The sequence below is a fragment of the Daktulosphaira vitifoliae genome, unplaced genomic scaffold (assembly GCF_025091365.1).
Source record: "Daktulosphaira vitifoliae isolate Bord-2020 unplaced genomic scaffold, ASM2509136v1 Scaffold_5, whole genome shotgun sequence".
Lineage (NCBI taxonomy): Eukaryota > Metazoa > Arthropoda > Insecta > Hemiptera > Phylloxeridae > Daktulosphaira > Daktulosphaira vitifoliae.
In genome coordinates this window covers 3,020,288-3,039,201 of record NW_026099576.1, presented here as the reverse complement: position 1 = coordinate 3,039,201, position 18,914 = coordinate 3,020,288, and the positions used below count along the sequence as shown (strand labels likewise).

The following is an 18,914-nucleotide window of genomic DNA, read 5'->3' as shown; positions in this document are numbered from 1 at the left end:
ACCAAATACAGCATAAAAATAAAAAAATAAAAAATAAAAAAACTTTGGCAGTGTCATTTAGCTATAATCACTTAAATCATTAACAAAAATGATTAAATAATGTCAATTTATGGAACTATTATAGTTGTTTATAATTTATACAATTGGTGATGGGTTTGAGACAACAAACAAGTAAATTAATGTATGGATTTAATTATAAGGATATTTATAGTTAAAACATAAAAAAATAACTAAAATAATAAAATCACAAAATGTTATGACTAAATAAAGTATTAAAAATAAAATGTGATTGTCCAAAATAAAACAATTATGAAATAGAACACATTGTTAAAATATTCAAGTCTAAACTTTTTTTCAGTACACATAGGTATTTAAACTGAAATCAAACGAATGAGCTTGACTAAAAACAATTTATTTTTATAATAAATAGTATTAATAATTGATTTTCTCTCTAATTGACAATTTTACAGAAAACTCAACCTTGTTTATTGAAAAATATCAGAATAGAACACAATGATATATAACATTAAAATTAGAAGTATTTAAGTAGTATTGTCTATTATCTCTTTGTTTTTTAATTAAAATGTAATTCCTATGCAATGTTTTGATCACAGCAAATAATAAAAACAAAATCTTAAAAAAGTTTTAACAATAATAAAAAAAAATACTAACACTTCAATAGGAACAACAGTTGTATTTTATTTTAATCAGCCATGTTTATATTATTCTAAGCTAGAAGGAGGAGTATAAGAGAAACCAGCAAAAACATTATCAGCATCTTGAATATTAGCTTCTATGGTCTCATCACAGAAAGACAACATGGAAGAACTTAAAGATTCTTTGGTAAACTGAGGATCAATATATTGTAAATCACACTTTCCGTTCTATAATAAAATATATTAATTACAGAGTGATTCATTTATCATCATCCACTTAATTAATCGAAAAATAATATTAATATATTTTTTTCTTTTAGTTTAATGTTTCTTTCAATTTATACCGTGTAAGGGTGTCAACTTAAATATTTCAAACGGCAATATACATAACTAACTAGCTTATTTAATAGTTAATAATCTAATCGGATGACAATTGACACGTATGCCATCCATTTGCTGTGCTGGGTTGGCAAGGAGGTGAGAAAATAAATGACGCTGGAGATCAGCTGTCACACAGTATAATATAATCAAAAGTGTTTATGATAGCTGGTTCACTAGGACTTTGTTAAAGGCATTCTTTAACAAACATCAACTATACAAGAGTCCAGCTTAGAGTTGAGTGATGATGTCCCTACACTGTTGACACTACAACCATTGGGTAGGCCTGTACACTTAACAGGTGAAACAGATAAAAGTTACAAACACAAGTTGTCTATCAGGTGTCAAACATTTTATTCTTCTCAATTTCTAATTTATTTATTTTCTCTTAATTGTTATCCCCACGTACATCTGAGTTGGAACAAGTTCTATTCAGGACGCCTCATACTTTTTGACAAAATTTTACACTAGCTGTTGACTTGATACAACTACATTAGTCACCTTTTATAATTGGCAGAAAGATTGTGGAAGAATTCTTGTCTCCTTCTACAGGGAATAATAGTTAATTATCTAATTAAGCTAGTTACTTATTTGTGTTGACATTTAAAAAAATTAGTTGACACCCTTACAAAATATAAAGAATGAATATAAAAAAATACTTGATGATTGATAAACTTAGAAAAACATGGAACTAAAAGAAACTAATAAAAATATTACCTATATAATTTTTACTTTTTGTTTAATTATGTGGGTCGTGATCAATCAAGTATGCATGTTATTTTAAATGTTTCATTATAAGAAAAGTAGGTATTCCTTGTTAAGTCAAAACATATATTTGTTGCTTTTACAGCTTATAAAGGATCATACTAGATTCCTAAAAAAGTTCTTAATTATGTTTATTGCGAAATAGGTAGTTACTGAAGTAAGGGCAACACCACTTTCTGAAATTAATTCATAATTTTAGTTTTAATTTAAATTTAAGACTGTAATATATTTCCCAAAATTTTCTGTCCTTATTTCTTTAACTAGCAATATCAAGTTAAAGATTTTGAAAAATATGTCAAATATAGGAGCTTCCTACTTTTAAAACATTGCACTGCAACTGAATCTAGTTCAAAATATAATACCACTAAAAAAATAAAGTTGGGGTCCATAGAATTAGAAATTAAAACTATTAATATGATAAATTTTATTTATATAATAAAAGCTATAAAAAAAGATAATTTTTAGATCTCAATAAAAATTTTGATATAACTCTTTAGTTCACTATCCAAAATTATTATTGCAGACTTAACATAAAGCATTTTTTGATAAATAAAATTGTGTGCATGCCTAATTATTTGAGATTAATTATATAAATTTAAAAAAGAATCTTACCAATTGTGGCTGAAAAGGTGGAATTATACGTTTATTTAAAAGATCTTCCCAATCAATTGATTTAAAGAATGGATGTTTTTTAACTTCACTAAAATCTTGAGAGGTACTACCAAGTCTTTTGTTACTTTGTTTTTCTAGTAACTGCAAGAAAAATATATGAACTTATCTTTATGCTTATCTTACTGATAAATAAATAATGAAGATGCTACAGAAACGTTATTTCATGATAAATATTTAATATTTTAAAATTATCCTTTGTTTTTCATTATTCAAAAAAGAAAAATGTAAACAAAAATGTTTATAAAGCTACATGGCAAAAAAATTGGCTGATTTAAATGTTTGTTATTTAAAGAGAAGTGTAAAAATAGTTTATATTATTTTAAGAGACACTTAGGAAAAGGTATCATAGGTTATAATTAAAGACATAATTTTAGATTTTACTAGAATGGAACAAATTTTTTACCAGCACAAATTTATAAGCAGTTTTACTCATGATCCTCTTACTCTAATAACTCACATCTAATATTACACTTTATATAAAAAAATTTCAAAACAGAACTATTTCTTAAATAATTAAGCCATCCATAAATAAAAATTATTTATTTATTTTATCTATAAGAAGACTTTTAGAACTATAATAAAAGTTAAATATGTATTAACTATGTAAGATATTTCAGTAAAAATTATGTTAACTTTAGTTGTTAGATATAATTCACAGGATATTTAATCTAAGCCTACATTTGTAGGTTTTGAAATTAAAGGTATATCATTTTAGGATATTATTTTATAAATTAAGCTGTAAACAACAATCAAAATAATCAGAAATCATTTTCTTTTATTTTGAGCCTTGATCTGTTTGAATTACAATTTTAAGTAGTAAGAGAGATTGTAAAAATTTAGTTTATAATTGTATTTTAAATAATTATATATGTAATATTAGGTGTCTTTTTCCTTGAGTTCATTTTCACTGAATTTCTTATGTAAATATGACCCATTTAGTAAGAGTAAACCTACCCCAGCTTTAAAAAAAATTTAAACTGAGGCAAAGGCCTCACATTTAGAAGATGATCAAGCGTTCATCCTCAAACGATGCTCTGATTTTAATAATCCATTAATATAGATTACAAAACAAAATGTTAAAAACTAAAACACTGATTAGCATTATCCTTGGTATATTCTAAAACCAAATTCTAATGTAGAACCTTCTAAAAGTATAAATTTCTTTCTTTAATATATTGACCTTTTGTAAAAAACTTTTACACTGAGAAGAGACTGGTCCTTTAATTTTCAACCTACTATACAAAACTAAATTGTACATTTCCTGAACATTTAGGCTATAAAATGGTGGAAGGCCAAATAACATTTCATATAGAACTGCTCCAAGACACCACCAATCTACAGATCTACCATAGGCCTAAAAAAAATTTTTAATTAAATTTTTTCTTTAAAATCATTTTTTAAAATAGCAAATTTTACTTCTTTTCTAATAATTTCTGGAGCCAAATATTCAGGTGTTCCACAAAATGTGTTAGTAGTTTCTGTGCCTACTAGTCCTTCTTTACAAAATCCAAAATCAGTAAGTACTAAATGGCCTTCTTGATCAAGCAACAAATTTTCTGGTTTGAGATCTCTGTAAATAATACCATTAGAATGAAGATATCCAAGTGCAGATGCTATTTCTGCAGCATAGAATTTAGCTCTCGATTCAGAAAATCTAACTTCTTTTTGTAGATGATAAAAAAGCTAAAAAAAAAAAATGTACTAAGAAATTTATTTATTTTAATTTTAATATATTAGTAATACCTCTCCGCCATTTATAAAATCTAACACAAAGTAAAGTTTGTCCTTTGTTTGAAAACTGTAATGTAACCCAACTAAGAATGGATGATTGATGTTTTTTAAAAGTACATTGCGTTCACACATTATGTGTTTAACTTCATTTCTTGCAAGAATATGATTTTTATCTAATACTTTCACAGCATAATGAGAAGATTCATTTTTGTGCTCAGCTAAATATACTTTGCCAAAACTGCCTTTACCAATAATTCGAAGAAATACAAAATCAGATGGATTCGCACTAAAAATAATTAATAGTAAATTTAATTATTACTGGTTTTCTATAATAGAAACGTATAAATTTTTTTTTGTAATTTTTCTCAAGAAATTTAATATAAAGAAACTTACGAAGGTCTTTCAGATGGACCTAGATTAATGGTTCCAGTACATTTAAAATTATTTGGTCTATCTGGTTCTTTAACTTTACTATCTAAGTTAAAAAATTTTCGAACTTCAGTACTAGAAAAATACAATTTTATAATTAAAAACTTTAGGGTCAAGAAAATCTATATATATATATATATATATATATATATATATATTATTAATAAATACAAAGGTGTATTTTGATATTACATATGANATATATATATATATATATATATATATATTGTATACTCATATGGTTAATTTAATTAATGATTGCTTACATATTTAATAAATTGTTTTGATGCATAAGATGATGGACAAATTGATCAAGACCTTCTCTACGTGTAGCAATAAATGAAGGATCCAAGTTATTACAGAACAATTTCTTCCCTGGTATTTTTATATTAAAATCTGGTACCTATTAAAATATGTTACAAACATGAATTTGTTAGATTTATCCTTTTTTTTTACAATGGTTCACCATTATAAATAAAACTTTAGGCATAGTTATGATTTTATTACATTAATAAGGTTAACTAATGCTTTTTATTAAGATGAAGCTTTTAACAAATATAAGTTCTAAATTAAATTTATATTTTTAATGTATATGGCTTAATTACTTGTTTTTTTAGAGCTTCATTCAACTTATAGAATTCGTTATAACGACGAAAAACATGCCAAGACTCATTTTGTGACCAAATTACAACTTTATAGACCTATTAAATATTTATTTTTTTAATAAAAATTCTCGACTATAAATTAAAAATAAAGAAAGATTACAGTGAACTTTTTATCTTCCTGCCATATTTCTGCTTGTGAAACCATTGCATCTGTCTTGTGACTATTTTCATTGGTAGATACTTCTAGTGTAGGACAATTTTTGCAAGTACCATAATCAGCAAGAGAATTTGATTTACTTGTCATAATGCTGCTCCAATAACTGGAATTACTGTCTATGGATGAATAATCTCTGGTCCAGTCTTTATTATAAACACAAAAACATAACCAATGTAAACACTTATTATTATAACTCATTTTTCACAACCCTAAGCAATTATAGTTAGTGACCCAGTGACCTACTAATGGATATTGGAACCAAATTATGGGAAATGGCGAACAATATGAGAGATAATATTATCTTAAAGTAATCTGTTACCTCACTTTTGTGACGACAATTTCACAAAAATTTCCCACTACTGTCACATACTTGTTGATTTCTGACTTCCCTCTGCCGACTATGAATTATACACCAAACTTCTAAAACAGTTAACACCAAATAGAACTTCCCAGTATCATTAGTGTAATATATTATCAATCATAACGCATGCGTTATATTAGTGAGTTAATATTTATTCAACATTGAGTTTAAAATACATCATTTAAGCTTGAAAACAATGATAATTATAATGAGTCGTTGGAGTTATCATTATGTGATCTGAGATAATTCTTCATATAATTTTTGATAAATATAACCAATTTATTTTGATACAAAATAATTTTTTCATTCGTTAGGTGATTCAATTTGGTGTTTGAAACTTTTGAGATATTATTTTAACTATATTTAATATTATTAAAAAGTAAGGGTTCATTTTAATTTTTGTATACAGGTAATAACATTGTCAATAGTAAACTATTTCCTTTTTAAAATTGTACTATTTATTTATGTTAATAGTTTGATATTAGTTTAGCATTTAACTGTTTACATTGTACAATATTTAAAATTATGGCCCAATTCCAAGGACAAATGCCTTCAAGAGAGTTTTTGTGGGATGTATTTCAAAGGTTTGTAAATAAAATAGTACTATTATTTTTTGAAAAGTGATTTAATTAAGCATAAATTAACCATATTTAAGACATTTAAGACTTCATTACTTAGTTGTAATGCTACATATTTTACCTTATTTTATTTAGTTTAGATTTAATAATTTTTATTACTTTAAGGATATAGAGAAAAAAGTAGTTAATTTTTGTGCATTTTTTAAGAGAGCAAAAACAAAGTTAATGTATAACTCTATCTTTCTAATTGTAAAATAAAATATTTTTTACCTAATGTAGTTCATTACTTGATACTACTGATAATGAGCTATCAAATTAAAACATAAAATCAAAATTGAAAAAATGAACTATTACTATTTTCTCATATACTCTTCATCATTGTTTAATATAAAAAAAAAGGTAAAACCCCACTGAAATTATTTTCTGGTTTTGCCACTGCATTTCACATTTTTTTTAAAACGAATTTATCATATTTTTCAAATACATTTGTACTTTACTTTAGGTTAGATAAAGATAGAAGTGGATCTATTAATTCTAATGAGTTACAGTTAGCTCTTTCAAATGGTACCTGGAGTCCTTTTAACCCTGAAACTATTAGATTAATGATGAGTATGTAATATCTTATGTTGATTTATAGTATAACTATTATTATAATATATATATATAAAGTAATTAATTCATTATCATCAGCGTCAAAATATTTATAAGAATTTGCAATTTAGATATATATATATATAACATACACATTAGTATACTAAAAAAATATTAAGAGAAAAAAGGGTTCTTTTCGAAATTTAAAGATTTGCACATATTATTATAATATAATAATAAAATATAATTGTTTTAACTATAGTAGTTCAAATATTATAGAAGTGACATTTTTTAAATCTCCATGTTTTATATTTTTGGGTTGAGTGACCATTTATAAGTTAAGTATTAAACTAATAATAAAATTTAGAGAAAAAAAATTTACTTTACTTTTAAGGCCAGACTAACATTATCATATTGATCTCAAATTTTATACTACACAGTTTTATTATCTTTAAAAAAAATTAGAAAGGTAGTGTTAGAATGATTGGGTTTTAAGGACCACCTAAAAATAATACCTAGATGATTATACTAGTAGTTAACAAGAATATCTTGGAAGACCTCTATAGTTTTTAATTAGATGTTAGGATTGTAAGACATAGTATCGTAAGATGTAAATAATTATTTTTCATTCAATTTTTTTAGGTATGTTTGACAAATCAGGAAAAGGTACCATTAATTTTGATGATTTTGGTGCTCTTTGGAAGTATGTGACTGATTGGCAAAACTGTTTCCGTTCTTTTGATAGAGATAATTCTGGAAACATTGATAAAAATGAATTACGATTAGCATTGCAAAATTTTGGTTACAACTTATCTGAAACTACTGTCAGTACTATGATGCAGAAATTTGATAGAATGGGTCGAGGAACTGTATTATTTGATGATTTCATTCAATGTTGCATAATGCTTAATGTAATAAAACCCTTTTTAAAACCTTTAGGTTAATATTAGAGTTGAACACAATTTTAGTGAATCCGACTTACAAATTGAATTCTTTTATTTGGATTATATCCTTCAATTTGAATATGAATACAAATTACAGGTTGTTAATTAAATCTGTCAAAACTATTCACACTATATAAAGTATACAATATAAAATAAATTTAATATTAATTACAGATGTTGATATAATAAGAATTAGTCACTTGTGGATAATATTATTTTAAATAAAAAAATAATTTTTTTGTTTTAAGTATAGATGTTAAATAATTAATATTTATTTCATATTATAAAATGATTTTTTTTTTCAAATTGATAGATTGGTTACATAATTCAGATTGGGTGTAGTTTTTCAATCTGTATTAATCCGGGTACGGATCAATCATGATTTCTTCATCACTCTATATTATAAACATTTTCTGAATAAAAAATCGTCAATTTCTTGAAATAATGGAGTATTAAAAAACCTATTTCCTTCTTTAGCTATACAAAAATTGTGAATTTTTTCTATAAAATAATAATACAAATAAAAATCAACCTTCAATTTATTAACAATTTTTTTTAATTTTAGAATTTAACTGCAGCATTTCGCCAATTTGATACTGATCAAGATGGTGTAGTTACAATGCATTATGAACAATTTGTTGGCATGGTTTTTAGTATTAAAAATTAAATTAACAATTGCTACATTTAATACACACCCATGTTTTTATTTACACAATTTATAAATAAACCTTTAAGTCTGCTAAAAAGCATTTAAGTAAATAAGAGCTCTAAGATATTTAATATTATATACAAGCTTTGATACTGAAAAATAAAATATGTTTTTATTTCTCTTTATAAATAAAAAATAAATAACCTTAATTGATTTGTTTTTATTTTTATAAAAGAAAAAAAGTATTTATTCTACTAAATCTTAATATCAACTATTCATTTAAATGAAGCAGTTTTTTAATCCACTGGCTTTATTCCTAATACTTTTAGTCTAGTTACGTTATTATAGTTCAATCTAGTTAAGTTTCTAGTCACAAAACTGTACTGATGCTGAAGTAATCTATATTTAAAATTTTCTAATTTATTATTACATATTTTACAATATAAGTTCTGTCAATTACTTTTTTTGGCAATCTGGTTTTGGACATGCTTTGTTTGTTAAGTACAGAATCATTTTTTTACAAAATCTTAATAAGAATAAATACTGTAGCTTTATTTCCACTTCTAAGCTGATTAATATTAATATTATAGAATTGTAAATTTGTTCTACTGTTAGAATATACAGATATGTTATTAAATTCTACTGTTTAAGAGAATTGTTCAAGTCTATTCAGAAATTAATAGTACTACTACTGTCCTAGTCTGTAAGGTTATTTTCAATGATGGATATACTGAATAGTAGAAGTTCTGGACATAATGAACATAGACTCAATTTTTAGTAGTAGTGATTGGCATTTTTGAATATGTCATGCTATCAAATAGTTTATTTTTAGTATAAACTATTTAAAAGTTTAAATATTGAATATACTATAATACTAGATTAAATATTTCAATAGTTACTATTCAATATTTCTCATTATTATTTTAAAAAGAAAAATTAATTTTGTTGCATCTATTTTTATAAATGATGTTGCTAAAAAATATCACCAAGTGATAGGTCTCTTCATAGGAGATACCTGTTATTCAATTTCTTCAGGTAAAAGGAAAAACACTGGAATATTTTCACAGATTAAAAATGTTTAAGATGAAAATGTTATGAGTCAAATTTATCTATTTAAGTGGTATTTTTAATCACTCTTCTTATTTTCCTAACTTAATTTAACTTCTTTAATTTAATTTCACTTCTCTTAAAAGTGACATGAGGGAAAAAATTTTTTCGCAAAAAATGAGATTGTACAAGAGATTTTAAATTGAAAAAATAAATTATGAGAATCTTCTTTGGAGTGGTATGAAAAAACTTATTCCAAGATTCAAATTAAGCATAAATCATTGATATGATTAAGTAACAAAATAGCTGAAATTTTTAGTGATAATGTACTTTTTATTTCAATAAAATGAATAAGAAAAATTGAGTACTCTCTCTAAATATTCTTTGTATCTAGTAGTATATCTAGAAATTTTGTATGAGGAAAAGGTGCATGCATATAGCTTTTAAAATGTCAGATTATTTGGGAGATACACCCCTCTATTATTATAATTTTATATCCATGAGAGTAGACCTAGGACCCCCTTAGTTGATCCACTGGTACCAACCTTTAAGCGATAAGTCTCTTTAATATCTGAATTAATTTCCATTTCAGCTTATCTCAATAACTTACTTCCCATAAATTCACAAATTTAATTTACTTTTATTGCTACAACAGACTGTAATAAACTATCAAATTAATAAAAAAAATAACATTTATTTTTCTAACTTTATTACATTTAACATAAAATATTTAATTTGGTTAATAACAAATTTTATAAGTTACTAAATAGTTCTATTACATTCAGCAAGAGTAGCTAATAAAGATAGAGTATTAATTTTGACCATCAGATATTAGTATTATAGAAACTGTCCTAATACCAAGAATTTGCTTGACTGGTTGTTTACTTCTTCATTATTCATAAAGGCTTTTAAAGTACCGTGTAATTATATTATTTTGTAAGTCATTGTCATGTCCTTTTTAATTTTATAACTATCTTTAATAATCCATAAAAAACTTACAATTTACTAAAATTATATATTGACATAATGAAAATAATCAAAACCTGATTAGTTTGAAAAAAAGGTACGGTATTAGTCAGTTCAGTGTAACCAATTAACTAAAATTAAAATTTTTATTAAAATGTTCTTTTTAATTTATTATACTTATATAAAAAAAATGAATAAAAACTTGAATTATCATAGATTTTAATAATTATTTAAATAAAAATTTATTAAAATCAAAAAGGATTATTTCACAGGGTCAAATAAATTTTTGAACCGGCTTTGACAGCGTTACCACCTGCTTTTCGTTCTCATACAGCCAGTCGTCCCTTCGCCGCCTACCAATTTATAAGTAACACACAGGTACTCACACTCATGTTTATTTCACACAACACGGGTCAACGTTTTTTACGTATTGTTTATCTATAACTTGTTATTATACTTGTCTATGTTATAATGTTGATCAAACCAATGACTAAAATTTAGTCGACAACGTTAAATTACTCATAATATTTATTTCATAATATTTAATGCATTTCAGTTCATGTGCTGTATGAGACTATTACTTTTCAATTTGATGTTATTGAATTTGTTTTAGTACTGGAATCATTTATAATAGTACAAATTTAAGACGTTATCAGTAGTAACCAATTAACTTAAACGAAGAAAAGACAAGAGGTAACCAAAGATTATTTTAAAATTTATTCCATTTAAGCTATATTTATATTATTTAATTTGTACTCAACCAACATAGTTTGTAAATCAATTTATTATTTTCATATTGTTTTAACATTTTTAGTTTAATATGGCTGATCAACAACAATATTTCTTAAAATGGAATGATTACCAAAGTAATATGGTTTCATCATTTAAACATCTAAGAAACGAAAAAAGTTTTACTGATGTTACATTAGCATGCGAGGGTCAAACTTGTAAAGCTCACAAAATGGTGTTATCTGCCTGCAGTCCTTACTTTAAAGCCTTATTAGAGGTATTTATTATAATGTACCTGTAAAGTAGCCTTTGTTATTTTAATATAGCTGAAAACAAAATGTTAGTTAATTATATGGTAAACAAATATTTAAAATTTTTAATTTTGTCATTAGTAAATTTTTTGAAGGTTAGTAGGGTTCATCATTTATTTAAAAATGATTGTTTTTCTGATAAATGTTTTAAAAAATTTCAATTTAATAAAAATGATTTATTATCTCTTATATATATATAGCTATTAGCATATCTATAAATACTTACCTTCAGTATTATCAGTTACAGTTTTATTTCATAAATATATTTTACATAGATAGGCTGGTTATTTGAAGATTATTGATGACATTAGTTGCATCAAACTGAAATATTAAACTTCTTTAGAGTTATATATCATGTAAAACTTAATGAAAATTATTATTTATTAACTAATAATAAAGTATATTCGTATTAATGATTAATGAAATAATATTGTTAGTACACTTGACCCAAATATTCATATGAATCTTTTTTTCTGTGAGATTAGAAGCGATATATTATTAAAGTAAAATTTACACAAAATTAGTTACTATATTTTATCATTGGTTTGTTAATAATTATTTAAACAATTTAAAATATCAATGAAATGTGATTTATACATTAATAATAGGTTATTAATATTTTTTATTTTGACATATACATGCAATAAAAATTTAAATTATAACTAGAAGTTTTGTCAATAAAAAAGAGTGCATTTTTAAATAACTATCTTAAATTTTTTAGTCAAAATGAAATTGTTTTACAATTTTGGAAGAGGTAATATTAGTTTATCATGATTTTAACATTTAGTGGCTTAGATTTTATAATAAACTGAAATTTAATAGATAAAGAAAATTTTCAAACATTAAAAGACTTGAAAAATAAATAAATTAAACTTATTATTATGCTTATTATAAAGTTTATTTTTAACATTCTTTTTTTTATATTATACTCTGCATAACTAAAAAATACATAGCTTGTACATATCAAAGTGACCACTATTTCAATATATTAACAATTCATCCAGGAAATTAATATTCTTTGCTAGCAATCTAGCTATCTTTGCTATCTTGGCAGGTGATCAGCAATGAATAAGTTTATGTACACCGACTAGTTTATTCTACATAATAAAAAAAGGACGAAAAATCCATATGGAGAATTATTCTTAAGTTTATAAAATTATCTTTAATTATTATATGAAAACACTTAATCACATTTTCATTGATAAAAGCCGCAAAAGTAAATAAATGTTGAATATTGCCCAAAAAAGTGTTATATTTTCCTTAAATTATGTCAACTTTCAAAATAATAAGTTCAAATTAAATTTTTTTGAAGCTAAACAAAATATTTTTAATTATTGTAAAATTAATGATTTTATCTAGGTGATTAATTTTACAAATTATAACTATGAAAGTAATCAAACACAGTAAAAATTATGACTTTCAATATTATATCTTAAATATACAATATCAATTTCTATTTTTAATGTCTTTTGAATTAAAAAAACGGGCACTTTATTATTATCGTTATTTTTTAATTATAAATTAAACATTTTTGTAACAAGGGTTATACCGCTTATAATTTACCTTTGGACATAAATATATAGCTTTATTATAAAAATATATATAAATTCTATTTCTACTTTTTTTATTTAATTTGCCTTTTTTTATTTTTTTGTACTAAATTTATATAATAAAAATTGTTTGCATTCCATAAAATTGTTTTACAAAAATTAAAGAAAATAATTGGATCAAAAGTTTTTTGATTTGGGATACTTTCTTGACTCACTCTGTATAATGAATAAAATTGTGATTATTTTTAATTAATAATTTGAGTTAGTAATTCTTTAACTTAAATAAATAATTTTATGATGTTTATAGGAAAATCCTTCTAAACATCCAATCATTATACTTAAAGATGTACCTTTTAGTCACCTACAATCAATACTTGAGTTCATGTATGCTGGTGAAGTTAATATTAGCCAAGAACAATTGCCAGCCTTCTTGAAAACTGCCGATCGCTTGAAAGTAATTATTACATTCTATTAAATTAAGTTAAAAGTAATTATAACATTTTTGAATTGAATCAAATTAATGTAAATTAAATCAATGTATTTATTTAGTATCTAATATTTTGTAATGCTTTAGATATTGTAGTTTATTTTAAATGTCTTTTAAAAACACATATTTATTTTATGTACTATTCTAATCATAATTACTAAATATATAAAAAAGTAAAAGACAAATGAAGAATAATACATAATTTTACCTATTTTTAAATAAATTTATTTAAAATTACACATGCATAGATGTAGAAAATGTTTTATATTTAATCTGACATTGATGTAGTCTAGCTACAACTATTCAATTCTTATGAATCTGTATTCTACGATAATTTTTTCTTTATATTTTGAAATTATTTAGGTTGTATTGTGGAAAAATCTAGAGGAATCTACTAAGAGTCTACTGTTTAGATAGACACTTATTATTTTAACACTTTATAAACATGCCATATATTAACTTTGATGCTCTCTTAATTTTAGTTTTTATGAACAATAAAAAATGAAATCAAGATATAGATTTAGAAATATTTAGATAATGGAAAAGACATTATTAATAATATTGAAGATTATTTAATAATTAAACTAGATTATATTGTTCTTCAATGTTCAGCTTTTGGATAATTAGTTTTTGAACAGTAGTCTTTTTAAATTATATCTATTTTAATATATTCTACAATTTCAAGTCATAAAATATTAATTTTAATTCTATCTAGAAATCACTTAAAAGTATATTTTTACTGATATCCAAAAATACCAATAAATTGTTAAAGTTGATACATAATACTAAATATTTTTAATTTTTATTTTTAGGTAAAAGGTCTTGCAGAAGCTCCGCAAACAATTAAAAAAGATTAGTATGATGTTTAAAATATTTTATTTATTTATTTTCTTTTAGTGTTTAATATGAACTATGTAATAATAATAATTTTCAGTGATTTATTATTATTATTTTAAATGTGTTTAATCTATAGAATAATATATTCTATATCATTTACGACAGTACAATATGAAACCAAAAAAATAAATAAACAAATAAAAAATTGCAACATGACATTTAATAGACTTATGTAAAATTAAATGTCACAAATCTATTATACTATCACATATAAAAAATGTCTTATTGTTTTTATTATATATGATTTTTTAATTGAAAAATGTAATTTTTATTATTTTTTTATACTGAAAAAACAAATGTTGTAAATACTATACTCATCATGTACATTTATCATACTTTGCAATTATTATTATATTAATTATATTTTAATAGAATGTGTTAGTATATGTTGATTGACTTGATAAAATAATTATTTAACACATTTAATGTTTTTTTTATTTTTGATGATGTAGTTTTTTTTAGATGTAAAATGAAACTATGAGCATAAATTTACTGTTGAAAATATAGTACTATTGTTAGATAATACTATTTTATTAGATTATAATCTAATAATTATCACATACATCTTACATTTTTTATTTTTTAAAAATTAAGTCCAATTTAGTAATAGACAAGTAAAAAATCTTGAGAATAACTGGGTACCTTTTTAAATAATATCATGGTATAATCATCATATTTTTCTTATGTTAAACATTAAGGAGTTGGCCTGGCTTAGTGGGTAGAAATATGTTTCAACACATAAAGACCCGGTTTGAATTCCAGGGTGCCAATGAAATATTTCTTGTGATTTTCTCATTGGAGGTGTCTGGTTTCTGGTACAATATAAGGATATAAAACTGATCATTATTTACTCATGTTAAACATGAACATTTCTATTCTAAATTTTTTTTTCTTAACATTAATAAGTACGAGTATTTTTTCATAAATTAGATTGAACAACAATTTATTTAGTATTGTAACAATATTCTGACAAAAGAAAAGTAGTATATTATAAATTTATATTTATTTTAACTAAAAAGTGTTAAGTATTTAAAAATATACACAATTAGTTAAAGTTATTAACATAAATGAATACATAACATTTGGAATGTACAATAAACTTTTTGAATAATTGAAGAATAAACATTGAATATACCCAACTTGGATTTTGAGCTAAAATCGAAATATCATTATTTTCAAAAGAATCTTTGGTAATACAAAATTTAAGATTTTTAAGAAACTGAACACTTTTGTTCTTGGTCATTCATAGTCCTTTGATTTAGACGTTCAGATTCTGCAAGTGCTCTAGCTAATGCTTCATCTTCACTCTAATAACCACCAAATGAAGATAATTAAAATCAATATAATAATTTCATGACTATATTTTACTACCAGGTTTCCTTGAATGGAAGATGTGGTAAATGGTTTTTTTACAACGCTGCTAGTTCCTAATCTATTTTTTATTTCTATTTTTCTTTGAACAATTCTTTTGTTTCCAATACAATTGTGATCTAACGGATGACGATGTTTAAAACAATAGTTGTGATGACATTCACTACATACTACTGGAACTGCTTCTTTGCCACGACACTTAGATACTGTGCAATGATTAGTAAATACCTTAACAAAATAAATAAATAAGAATTCAAAATAATCAAAGATGTTTTTTTATCACCTTTTTACCCTCAGCCATACGACAATCATTGTCAATATGTAGACCAACTGTGTAATCAGATTCTTGACCTTTAGGTGTTGGAACTGGTTTATTACATAATGGACAAATAGGCACTTGAATATTTATCTTAAAGGTAGATTGACATTGATGACTTCTATAGCTCATATGATCAGAACTATAAAAATAAAGTTATTCAAATTTAAAAAACCCTACCTTTATGTATTTATACAGAATGTTTATTAAGTAAAAAAATAGATCCAATGTTACAAACACTGATAGCCTTTAATTTTACTTGTTAAACATTCTGTATAAGAAATTAGTCATGTAATATTACCAAAAAATATTTGAACATGCATCACATTTGACTGGTAAGAAATCTAGAAAAAGTATTTTAGTTTTTAAATAAATAAGTTATTTAAATGTATAATAAAGAAACTATATAAAAGTTGAGCTTTAATTACCAAGGAACAAAATTTAATACTTGAAATTTTTAGACAGACATTAATAACATTAAAGTGACCACTTTAATGTTATTAAAAAAAAGATGTAAATTAATTTTAATAACAGATAATTAAGGGTCAAACTTTTAAGAGGACTTAAAACAAATATTGTTCTACTCTAAAAATTGTTTTGTATCACAATATAGATAAATCTTTAGGTATATTATATTTTTGAAGGTTTACGTTTATGATAAGGTGACATAACACCTTATTATGATGATATTATAGCTTATATTGTTGTTTTTATTATATTAAAAACACAATTAAAAATATTTTTAACAATTAGTAAATTGAGTTGTCTAAGAACACCTATTATATAGTGTAGAGTAATCATTTTTTTATGAATTAACTAAATAAAAAGTAAATAAAAATGTCACTAGTACATGTTATTAATTAATATTGGATTAGATATTTAAAGTACTATAGCAAATTTATTTTTGTAAAGAATTCCTAAACAACTGTTCTTTATAGTAATCATATGAATGCAAAATTTTTACTATTTTAAAGGCTAATTTTTTTCCATAAAAAATAAAAAAAAATTTTTATAAATTAAAACAATTGGTTCTTATGCCCTCTATCAAACTTGTTCTGATAACAACTTTGTATGGATATCAATAATAAATATATGGACATTGGTAAAAATTATTGAATGTTATAATAGATTATAAAAACAGAATTATTGAAATAATTTAATTAAATGGACTTACCAAGACGTTTGCAAGTATCTTTTGAACAATGCTGTCCCAAATTGGGAAATTCCATGATTATTAAAAAAGTATAACTGAACTGCGTAGAAATTAAAAGACAAAGTTTTTTCACAGTTCCTGTTCTAATGGATCTATTATTAACAAATTAAATTATTGGTATCTCAATTTTAATGAAATGTACGAATAAAATAATGACATCAATATATAAATGTATTTATGAGTGGTTATCATATATATGCTGAATCATTGTATTAACTTACAGACTGTATGATACAGTTGATAGACTATAAGAATTATATTATAACTTGTTGTCAGTCTATATGACTATACCATAGAATATATGAAAGTACAGTTCTTTTCATATAGTCTGTTCCATTACTTCTGTTGTAGATATATCTTTCGTCATGGTCACAACTTTTTTCCATATTGTTCATTTATTTTATGTGTAAGCTGGTTACACTGTTCTACCGGCTCTCGCGATGTAGTAAAACTCACACATCGGTGTGTTAAACTTACCCGCAAATTTAGAATACCAGTCAGTTATAAACATTTGCGTCAGTAGCTATATTGTATTACTAGTATTTTTCCGGGTAAAGTAAAAAAATTACGTGATTTTGAAAATAAATGTTCCTTTTGTCATTGTTTTATTTGGAAATCTTGTGTTTGTGATAACTAAAAAATAGAATTCTATTTAAAATACTTTTTAGTATTTTTCAAAAGTAAGTAATTTTTGCATGAAATTTGTCTATACTTTTTTATATTTGATTAATCAAGTTACAAAAATTTTATTTTAACTTAATTAAAGATAAAAATGTAGGTTCTATACTAAAGGGATCCATGGACAAAAAATTAATTCAAAAGTAATGGACTTTAAAGTTTATATCATAAGTGTAGTTGACTGGAGAACTGTTACTAAATAGAGCTATTTTCAAAAATTCTCCTCGACCTTCAGTTATTTTGAAAAAATTATAATTTTCCTAGTTTTATAATTATCTCATTTTTTTTATGTATTATGTACAAAAATGATTTCAATTCCAATTCTAGTGAGTGATCTTATTTACATATGTGAATTTAATTGTATGATGATGATTTGTTTTAAATATCGTAATAAATGTAGTTGATAAATTTTTTTATGGTAGTAAATGTTTCTTTCAAAAGTTAAATTATGATAAACAATAGATTATTAATATTATTGCAAAATATTGTAAAGACGATAATATATAATAATATTACAGCGAAACTTATAAAAAACTATATTTGTATTATTTAGTTTCAATTATTTATTATAATTTGTAATGATATCATAAAAAAAATGTATATATTGCACGCGTAGAAGCTTTATTTTATTTTAAGTATTTAGCAAATTTTGCTATGTAATTTCAGTTTAATACTTTGGTGGCAAACAATATTTTTATCAAATAGATTATTATTCTGCTTTTGCACCACATAGTTAAATCACAATTTATTTTATGTTATGTTATTAAAAAATA

General features: G+C 23.5%; 5 protein-coding genes across 10 annotated transcripts in view; 3 read left to right on the top strand and 2 right to left on the bottom strand.

The window, feature by feature from the left end:
* Positions 1-367: 367 nt before the first annotated feature.
* On the bottom strand, positions 368-5,873 carry LOC126907019 (serine/threonine-protein kinase Sgk2-like). Its single transcript, XM_050688014.1, has 10 exons — positions 5,773-5,873; positions 5,397-5,596; positions 5,237-5,332; positions 4,898-5,034; positions 4,596-4,706; positions 4,215-4,488; positions 3,888-4,154; positions 3,652-3,825; positions 2,412-2,552; positions 368-884 (listed from the first exon to the last, which is right to left on the bottom strand). The coding sequence occupies exons 2-10, from the start codon at positions 5,538-5,540 to the stop codon at positions 723-725; spliced, it is 1,506 nt and encodes a 501-aa protein (XP_050543971.1). The 5' UTR covers positions 5,541-5,596; positions 5,773-5,873; the 3' UTR covers positions 368-722.
* A 202-nt stretch (positions 5,874-6,075) lies between these two features.
* LOC126907030 (programmed cell death protein 6-like) lies at positions 6,076-8,789 on the top strand. 5 transcript variants are annotated; one of them, XM_050688032.1, is made up of 5 exons: positions 6,076-6,193; positions 6,289-6,398; positions 6,895-7,001; positions 7,626-7,894; positions 8,493-8,789. In XM_050688032.1, the coding sequence occupies exons 2-5, from the start codon at positions 6,340-6,342 to the stop codon at positions 8,592-8,594; spliced, it is 537 nt and encodes a 178-aa protein (XP_050543989.1). In that variant the 5' UTR covers positions 6,076-6,193; positions 6,289-6,339; the 3' UTR covers positions 8,595-8,789. The 5 variants fall into 5 exon arrangements, with proteins under 5 accessions (XP_050543989.1, XP_050543992.1, XP_050543991.1 ...); XM_050688035.1 differs by having other exon boundaries at positions 6,083-6,193; positions 6,300-6,398; XM_050688034.1 differs by having other exon boundaries at positions 6,083-6,223; positions 6,305-6,398.
* A 2,179-nt stretch (positions 8,790-10,968) lies between these two features.
* Positions 10,969-14,787, top strand: LOC126907031 (longitudinals lacking protein-like). The gene is made up of 4 exons (XM_050688036.1): positions 10,969-11,282; positions 11,404-11,595; positions 13,487-13,633; positions 14,479-14,787. The coding sequence occupies exons 2-4, from the start codon at positions 11,410-11,412 to the stop codon at positions 14,521-14,523; spliced, it is 378 nt and encodes a 125-aa protein (XP_050543993.1). The 5' UTR covers positions 10,969-11,282; positions 11,404-11,409; the 3' UTR covers positions 14,524-14,787.
* Positions 14,788-15,489: 702 nt separating this feature from the next.
* Positions 15,490-17,824, bottom strand: LOC126907028 (AN1-type zinc finger protein 2A-like). Its single transcript, XM_050688028.1, has 6 exons — positions 17,685-17,824; positions 17,425-17,555; positions 16,552-16,594; positions 16,218-16,392; positions 15,935-16,162; positions 15,490-15,870 (listed from the first exon to the last, which is right to left on the bottom strand). The coding sequence occupies exons 2-6, from the start codon at positions 17,477-17,479 to the stop codon at positions 15,775-15,777; spliced, it is 597 nt and encodes a 198-aa protein (XP_050543985.1). The 5' UTR covers positions 17,480-17,555; positions 17,685-17,824; the 3' UTR covers positions 15,490-15,774.
* Positions 17,825-17,956: 132 nt separating this feature from the next.
* The window catches only part of LOC126907018 (uncharacterized), a 32,164-nt gene continuing 31,206 nt past the window's right edge, over positions 17,957-18,914 (top strand). For both annotated transcript variants that reach the window (XM_050688013.1, XM_050688012.1), the window contains exon 1: positions 17,957-18,143. The gene's annotated coding sequence lies outside the window, so the exon portion shown is untranslated. The remainder of the gene's footprint in view (positions 18,144-18,914) is intronic.